Source organism: Cynara cardunculus, assembly GCF_001531365.2.
Source record: "Cynara cardunculus var. scolymus isolate 2C chromosome LG 2, CcrdV1, whole genome shotgun sequence".
In the NCBI taxonomy this organism is placed as follows: Eukaryota; Viridiplantae; Streptophyta; class Magnoliopsida; order Asterales; family Asteraceae; genus Cynara; species Cynara cardunculus.
The window spans coordinates 54,030,543-54,040,061 of NC_037529.1; the positions used below are offsets into that span (position 1 = coordinate 54,030,543).

Sequence of the window (9,519 nt, forward strand, 5' to 3'; positions counted from 1 at the left end):
ATGAGGATAGGTTTCGATGTGGGGTACTTGCTATATGATATGGTACAAAGTCAGTTTATAATTCTTTGTGTGGGGAATGAACGCAAACCGCTTCAAGGCAATGGGCTATCTCCCAACTTTCACTTTAGGAATTCCTTTAAGGCTAGCTCTCTCCTATGGTACTCAATTTAGTATACTTCGTAGTGAGATAAGGAAATCAATCGTGCATGGTATTGTAAAAATACAGTATGGTAGGATTGACTACTGGGATGGTTTCAAAAGAGGGACTTCTTATGGTATCGGTACTCAATAGGGAATTGAAGGGATAGGAATGTACTTTGAGTTCTCAATTCTATTGCATTAGAAAGTGGGGAATTTAATCGGTATGGTCAGAGGCAATCAACTGACTAACTTTGGTAGATCTGTAGTGAGGTTGACAGAATTCAGTTTGACTGAGAGTAAGCAAAAGCTTCTTGTCAATTAAAAGTGCGATTAGGAAATTTATTTCCAGAATCTAGTTGGACTTAGAGTCTGATGCTTATCTTGTAAGTCTTTACAGAATGGACTTTACTTTTGAAAGTGTGGAATTTGGTATGATTGAAGGTATCAGGTAAAAATCCACTTTCTTGAATGAAGTGGACTGGGAAGGGAATGCGAATAGGATAGGTATGCGAAAGACCAAGGTCTTGACTTCTGCATGTGCCTCTTGCTTTCATTCATTAGTTAGCCAAAGTCCTTTGAAGGTCTCCTTGCATAGAGATAGTGATATGTTTTTATGCTATTAGCAATTCTGTTGATTCTTTTCCAAGCAGGAACCACCAATTTACAAATTTTATTAACCACAGAATTTAGTGACCGACGCCAAATCTTGCTATGGATTACTTTTCGCCCCTTTCGCCACCAAAGTGCCTATGGTACCAGTTCATATGTGGTTACCTGAAGCTCATGTAAAGGCACCTATAGCAGGATCCGTCATCTTGGCTGGAATTCTTTTAAAATTGGGAACCTACGGCTTTTTAAGATTTTTTATACCCATATTTCCTAAAATGACACTTTGTTTCACTCCTTTTATTTATACTTTAAGCATAATTGCTATAATATATATACTTCCTTGACCACTTTAAGACAGATCGATCTTAAGAAGATCATTGCTTACTCCTTAGTAGCTCATATGAATTTGGTGACTATTGGAATTTTTACTCTGAACATACAGGGAATTAGAGGTAGCATTCTACTGATGTTAAGTCATTGACTGGTTTCTTTAGCCCTTTTTCTATGAGTTGGTGTTCTATATGACCTACATAAGGCTCGACTTGTTAGATATTACGAAGGTTTTGGTGAGCACCATGCCGAATCTCTACCATTTTCTTCTTTTTCACTTTGGCCAATATGAGTTTACCTGGTACTACAGCTTTATCAGAGAATTTCTCATTAGAATTAGAATCCACACCGGATCAAGTCCTTCAAGTCACACGTTGCTTTCTACCACATCATTTTAAACGAAGTTTTACCATAACATTCCTTTAATTTGGAACCAGTATGGAATTGATTCAACTATGGAATCATGATTAGTCATTGGTTCAGTCGATACAAAGATATAGTAATTTATATTTTTTTCTTATCTACATTGATAATAAATATTTTTCTGCAAAAATCTTAGCAAGACCCCGGCTTTTTTGTATTAATGGAACATTTTTCTATAAATCTCCATCTAAAAAAATATATTTTAAAGAGATGGTTGAGTGGTTGAAAGCCCCGATCTTGAAAACCGGTATAGTTTACTATTGAGGGTTCGAATCCCTCTCTCTCTCCTTTTTTGCTTGCTAAATAGGTTTGTTTCTTTATTGAATTGGTTTTGACCGGATGGTTTCATCATCATAAATAAAGGGAAGTGGCTTGACAATTCCGCCTAGCCAAGCCAGAAAAAATGGATTAAAATTAAATATAAATGAGTTGAAAAAAAAAGATTTTTTTTATGACATGATCCCTATATGTATGAGGGAACCGAAGTGACTCAAGTCTTGGATCTACTATCTCAGTTAAGAGGGGTCATGGAAAGAATATGTCCAAAATCATGATCAATTCCTTTTTCAAATCATATTGCAGCTGCACGAGCCCTTCCTGCATGCCACAAATGAACTAGGAAGAAGAAGAAGAATCCTAGAACAAAATTAGAAGTATCTAACCAACTTCTAGGAGAGACATAATTGACTGCATTGATCTCGGTAGCTATGCCACCCATGGAAATTAAAGAACTTAATGGAGCATGAGTCATATATTATGCGGAATGACGTTCTCTAAGGTTGTATGTCTTTTTTCAGCAGACCCAAGTCCAACCCATTTGGACCCCTTAGAGGTTCTAATCAAGGAGCACGCAGATCCCAAAAACACATAGTTTCTCCTCCAAAATGACTTCTTCGGTTGGGGGACGCATTAAATATTTACCTAAACCGGTAGGCCCTTGATTCTCCCTCTTTCCAAGAAAGTGAGTCTCAGACCATATGTAGTTCTTGGTCATTTTTATACAGGTGCTTTTGTGGTTCKTCACTCCAGCCCTTAAGTATTTTGTTCAAAAACTTCATCCTCATTAAAAAAATGGACGTAACCAATTAGGTTTACGATGAAACCTAGACATCGATCATTGATCCAATTTGAGTACCTCAATAGGATAGACCTCAACAGAAAACTGAAGAGTAACGGCAGCAAGTGATTGAGTTCAGTAATTCCTCATATAAAATTATTGACTCTAGAGATATAGCAATATAAATAATAAAAAATCGTTACAAGCACCGATAGAACTGGAGGTGCCCCTTCTTTCAAAGAGAAGAGGACGAATTATTCACATTTCATTTGATGGTCAGAAGTGAATTGAAAGCTAAGCAGTGGTAATTCTAAGGATTCTCCGGGGGGGAATAGAGATGTCTCCTATGTTACCCATAATATGTGGAAGTATCAACATAATTTCATAGTCATTCGTTCTGAATCCTACATGAAGAACATAAGCCAGATGATAGAGCAAGAAGACCTGGGATGTAGAAGATCATAACATGAGAGATTCGGCAGATTTTGATTCTAATATGGTACTTCATTATACCATATATATATATATATATATATAAGATCCATCTGTTAGATATCATCATCTACATCCAGAAAGCAGTATGCTTTGGAAGAAGCTTATACAGTTTAGGAAAGGGTTTTGATTGATAAAAAAGAATAATCTACTTCAACCGATATGCCCTTAGGCAGGGCCATACATAACACAGAAATCATACTTGGAAAAGGGTGGACAATTAGCTAGAGCTACAAGTGTTGTAGTGAAACTGATTGCAAAAGAAGGGAAATCAGCCACATTACAATTAACTTCTAGGAAGGTCCGTTTGATATCCAAAAATTGCTCAGCAACAGTCGGACAAGTGGAGAATGTTGGGGTGAACCAGAAAAGTTTGGGTAGAGTCGGATCTAAGCATTGGCTAGGTAAGCGCCCTGTAGTAAGAGGAGTATTTATGAACCCTGTAGACCATCCACATGGGGGTGGTGAAGGAAGGGCCTCAATTGGTAGAAAAAAAACCCACAACCCCTCGGGTTATCTTGCAATTGGAAAGAGAAGTAGAAAAAGGAATAAATATAGTGATAATTTGATTCTTCGTCATCGTAGTAAATAGGAGAGAAAATATAATTTATTTCTTCGTCTTTACAAAAAAGAATAGGAGGAAGTTGTGACACGTTCACTATAAAAAAAACCCTTTGTAGCGAATAATTTATTAAAATAAATAAATAAGCTTAACACAAAAGCGAAATAATAATAACCTAGTCCCAGGCATCTATAATAGTTCGTAAATCTAGATTGGCTAATTGTTATCTGATAGAACTTCCCCCAGTAGACGTCTCTCGATTTCAAAATGTATCAAAGCTCTAGGTAGTAAAAAAATTGGGATCTTGTATTCATATCCCAATAAACCTCGTAATCGTAAAATGTGGTTTTTGTATCTATGAGCCTAGCAAAATAAAAGTTGGGATAGGATCTCCCCCCCCCCCCCAAATTCAGACGTGAAAGTTTCATTTCATTCAGCTCAAGTAGGTACACCAAATAAATAAAAAGAAAGAAGTTATCACTTTCAAATTCTAGAGAAGTCCATAAAGATCTACCCCTTACTCAAGTTTCCAATGAAGACAGCATTTTGCAACCCTTTTCTAATTCAGAACTTAATTTGAAAGCCATATTTCAACCCAGACGTTTTCGGGATGCTGCTAATAACCAACGAATGGCAAGTGCTTTTCCTTGTGTGGATCCTATTTCAATGGGAACTTGATGAGTCGATCCACCTACACGTCTTGCTTCCAAAGACTTCTGCAAGATGCTCCATTTTTTCATAGAAATATATTCATTCAAGAAGGGCTCCAGAAGATGTTAATTATAAGTGAGAAGATTGATTAAGAAGAAAGATGAAGCTAGATTCATATTCACATACATCAGAAGTATATATAGGAAAAAGAATAGTCTGTGATTTCTTTTTGAAAAAGAAGAACTGATATATATATATATATATATATATATTATTTATTAACATATAAAAGAGGATTTTTATTTATGATTTTATTGGCGAGGTGAAAGTGAGATGGTGAATGTGATTGAGGTGATCCTACGTTGGTGAGTATAAGAAAGAGGAAAGGGAGGGACTCTTATGTCCCGCTTGGTTTGCATGAATGAAATGAATTTGGAGGGATTTGGATTTCAAATTAATTCCAATCATATGTTTGGTTTGTTGTGTTGTCCGGATTTGAAATCCTACAAACACAGGATTTTGAAATCCTTAGGTGATGCTCGGGATTTCATGGGTTTTGGTAGGATTGTATGAAATATGGTTTTAAAAATAGTTCAAAACATTTTATTTTATAATAATCGATTAATAAAAATGTAATATAATTATTTTTATAATTATTTATAAATAATGAAATCCAATTCCATTCCAAATCCAACAAACAAACACATCAATGATTTCACATTCATTCCAATCAAAATCCTTCAAATCCAAATCCTTCCATGAAATCCAAATCCCTCAAAAACAATCTTGCAAACCAAACGGGCCCTTAAAGTTTTGGAGCACATATTTGCTTGGATTTGGCGACCTCCATTGCACTTGAGAGGGGCGTCTGTCTTCGGTTGTAAACGAGACGAGACAACTCGAGATCGACTTGATCAAAACTCGGCTAACACTCGACTCGAGTAGGCTCGACTAAGACTCAAACTTGACTTGGCATACTAACGAGTAGTGTCAAGTTTGGAGTCTAGTATATTGATTTTCGAGCTTGACTTGCACCATTTACATCGACGAGTCTTTAATATGTTAAAGACTAAAAAAAAGGGATTGTTTTAGGCCTAAAGACCTATGATAGGTTCATGAGAAGGAGTAGTCTTCGCTTGGGATTTAGATAATAGACTTTTATGCATCTCAGGTTTTGAATGTAAACAATTTGTGCCTTTCAAGTCACATATTATGCATCCATTAGGATTTTCAAGTTTTAGGACTAGGGAGTGTTCGATTATCAACAACAAGTTACGGATTTTGCATCATACATCAGTCATGCTAGATGCAATAATCCATGTGAACATCATGTATGTTGTAACAATCGAAATTTTAGTGAATTTTGAATATGAATAAAATAATGTTTAGGGTATTATTTTTATGAAGATATTAGAATATGGAGGATTTTTATTTTGGTGGATGTTAAATAGAAATATTAATATATGATGAATCTTTTGTTTGTAATAGATACTAATGGAGAGAATAAATATTTTTAAAAAAATATTGTTGAAGTGAAAGATGGAAATAATTCAAATCTTGGCCTAGTTGTGATAAAGGTATTGGTGAGGAACCGTTTTGCCAACTTTTGAAAGATTAAAAAATGGATACTCTGGGCTATAGGCAAAGCAAGTGGTCGTCATGGGATTATTCAGCTCGCATAACGGGTTAGATATCCAGGTTAATCAAAAAAAAAGATTAAAAAATGGAAGGGATTAATGGCATTAATGGAGATTTATCCTTCCATAATTTTTTGGAAATTCGACTATACATACATATGGGTCGGCTTGAACCTTTGGGGGATTTATTGTCCGCATCTTGGAAGATTTTAGCGTTGGAAAATCGACAAACGGTGCCACGAGGAGTCTTGAAGCGCTCGAAGTTTGGCTCGCTTTCGGTAGTGATCCGGCGTGTTAAGGTATGTATTCCCTATAACTCTCAAAAATAACTATATGGGAACATTAGGAATGGGTAAAGGTGAATCCATATACGTTTTAAAGCCGATTGGATAGCCGGAAGGTTGTTAAATTGATCAAAATGTTGAAATTATTGTTTTCGGTAAAAAACCAAATTTTAAACTAGAATATCTCCCTCAAAACTCTATGTTTTTGAGTGATTCTTGTTTCTAGAAGATGAGGAATCGAAAAACTAAAATTTAGGAAAGAGAATCGTTGAAAACGGATGAAACACGAAGCCACGCGGCCCAAAACAAAGAGATTGCCGGAAAATCGACAAAGTCGCTAGAAAAACGGCATCGACGACCTCATCTGGCGACACTCGTGCACGGGATGGGTCCTGGGCTGATAAGGGGTATTCGGTTTGATCCGGTTGGGCTTTAGGATGGTCCAAATAATTATAAATTTATTGCTTTTGTCTTAAAAATCCCAAGAAGTTTGATTTTAAAAATTAATTAATTGTTTGATAATTAATTTAATTTAGTGAGAGTTTATTAATTAAATAAATTACTGAAATTTATATATTTAATTAGATATATCCTTTTCAGTATTATTTAATTATAGAAGAGGTAACACCAAATTATGATTTTATTTTTTTAATTTGACATCGAGATGTCGTAACGTTAATAATTTGAAGCAAACAAATTAGATTGGTTAATTATTAATTTTAGCGGGCAACGAGAAGCATAATTAAGGTTTGACCAAGGTTAATCGTTAGTTGACTTTTAGGTTGACCTTTGGAGAGAATATAGACGTTAATGGGTATTATTGCGTCTATAATTGTAGGTTATTATTTGAAGAGAAGTTCTAACGAACTGACACTATCAGGTGAGTCTTTCACGAGATGTCACTGTGATGTATACATATGTACAAACTTTTTTTACATGTATGATGTGTGGTATTATATATATGTTTGTTAAGGTGTTAATTACACGTTATGTTTAATTGGTGAAGTACATGCATATGGTTTTAAATTATGATGCATGCATGCTAAATTATGTTACGTTTATAATACATAAATCGCATGCATATGGTTTGGGGTTCGGGTTAACATGGTTTGTTAACCGAGGTAAGGGATATCGGCTTGATATGTCACATCTAGGGGAGGCACGACCCGGGATGGGTGGTTAGTTCTTTGTGAACCTACACGCTCGGGGAATGCCTATGACATGGAAGGTCCCTACCTAACGGAGTGGAGTTAAGAGAACTCGTCGAGGTGGTATTTTTGATATAAAAAAATGCATGGCACTCTTTTATTGAGATTTATATAGTCAATTTGTGTGTATTGTGATTGCACGTAAATCGTGAACTCATTGAGCTATTTAGCTGACTACATTATACATCTCAGGAGCCAGAGGTTGTGGAATCGATAAAGGCAAGGGACTCGCTTAGAATATCATCTTTATATTAAATTAGGTGTCTGTTTAAGCATTTGGATTTGTGTCACACCCCAATTTTTTTTTCTTTCGAGTGTCTGTGACGTCATTCCTAATAATTTATACCATGAATACGAACTTAAAAATTTCAAATATACATAATGTGTCTAACATAACTCATTACATAATTATGGAAGCGTAAAATACTTTAACGTAATCAATGCTAATTAAGTATCTAATCAAGCGTGATTCAAATCATAGTCCCATTTTTATTCATTCAACTCGTCTAATGACAATTGGCACCTGAGATATATACATATATAGTGTAAGCTAAAATCTTAATGAATATAATATGGTTTCATGATCACATACACATGTAAACAGTGTTTTAATGTACTTTAGTTATTACCTTGCAAGTGAGGCCTCGACTCTTCAGTTTTCTTTGTGTATGTGGCATATTCTATGGACAAGGACTCCAAGACCTCGGAATTGCAAGTCGTCCTTTCATGTCCAACACACCCGTACGGTGGATGAATCTTGCCGAATCATACTAGTTGCATATCATTTATTTGCAATACTCACTCATTAATGCAAATCTCATTGTGGCATGCAATATATACCTCATGCAAGTGACAACATAAATCACATATGCATCATCGTCATCTTTCACATTATACACATACTTGAATATCATATTAATATTAAGTCATCATAATATTTCTCATCAACATCATCTTTCATATCATGCACATACTTGAATATCATGTACATCAATACAATCAAGTTCTCATCATATGCATATAAACACATCATGCAAATATCATGGATAAAATACTTTGTAATAATCATGTATATACAGTGGCGGATGCAGGAAAATATATTGTAGGGGGCACGATATAAAATAAAATAATAATTAACTTCAATTTCATACAAAAATGATAAAAAGTTACCTCTTACAACTGTGTCCTATGACTCTTCATCTTTTGAAATTGAGTAATTACATCATCATTTGAAACTGCGAGAAGTGCTTCTTTTTCTATAGTACATATCATTGCAGCATTCAAAACTTCATCACCGATTTTGTTGCGCAAATCTGACTTCACAATCTTCATAGAAGAAAAACATCTTTCGACTGTTGCAGTAGCAACTGGAAAAACCAAAGCCAACTTCAATAACCGATAAACTAGAGGATAAGTTTGATGCTTTTTTGTTTTCACTAGCAGTCTAGCGGGCTCGGCAATACCACTCAAATTGGCAAATCTTTCATCTTGACGCACAATCAAATAGTACATGTTAAGTTGTTTCTCAAGAGCGATCCTTTCCATATGACTAAAATCGTGAGGATACAACTCACTCAACTTCAATAAATCTGATACATTGAACTGCGAAAATGAATCGCATGGACTCAAAGCTGCAATGTTTTTAAGCAATTCAGTACTTACCTCACTAAATCGATCCCCAAACTCTTGAATTTGCATGTCCACAACAGTGTTGAAAATATCAAACTTGTAATAATGACAATTGGTGATGTTGGTCATTTGTCTTCCGTTTTTTGAATAACGGTCTTCCATATCCAAAGCCTTAATACCATTTGCTTCACAAAAAGAATACATTTTCTTCACAAAAAGAATACATTTTCTTCAAAAGTAGATCAAAACCAGTTTCTCTGAATTGGTGCAATACTTGTTTGGTTCCTCTTATCAATGAACCGCTTCCAAAATATCTTGATCCTTTTTTTGAAGAGACCGTGACAACAAGTCTGTGACCTCTAAAATATAAAACATCAAATGCAAATAAATCACAAAATCAAATGTCTTCAAATATGTTAAAATACCAGTTGCTTGAGTGCGACTAAAACCATTATCCCCGTCCTCTTCAACATACCGGAGCACTTCAACAACATTC

General features: G+C 35.1%; 1 protein-coding gene across 1 annotated transcript in view; it reads right to left on the minus strand.

Annotated features, from left to right (window-relative positions):
• Positions 1-8,567: 8,567 nt before the first annotated feature.
• LOC112506164 overlaps positions 8,568-9,519 on the minus strand; it is a 1,778-nt gene continuing 826 nt past the window's right edge. The window contains exon 2 of the mRNA XM_025110187.1: positions 8,568-9,208. Within this exon, the coding sequence (XP_024965955.1) occupies positions 8,568-9,208 (641 nt within the window). The remainder of the gene's footprint in view (positions 9,209-9,519) is intronic.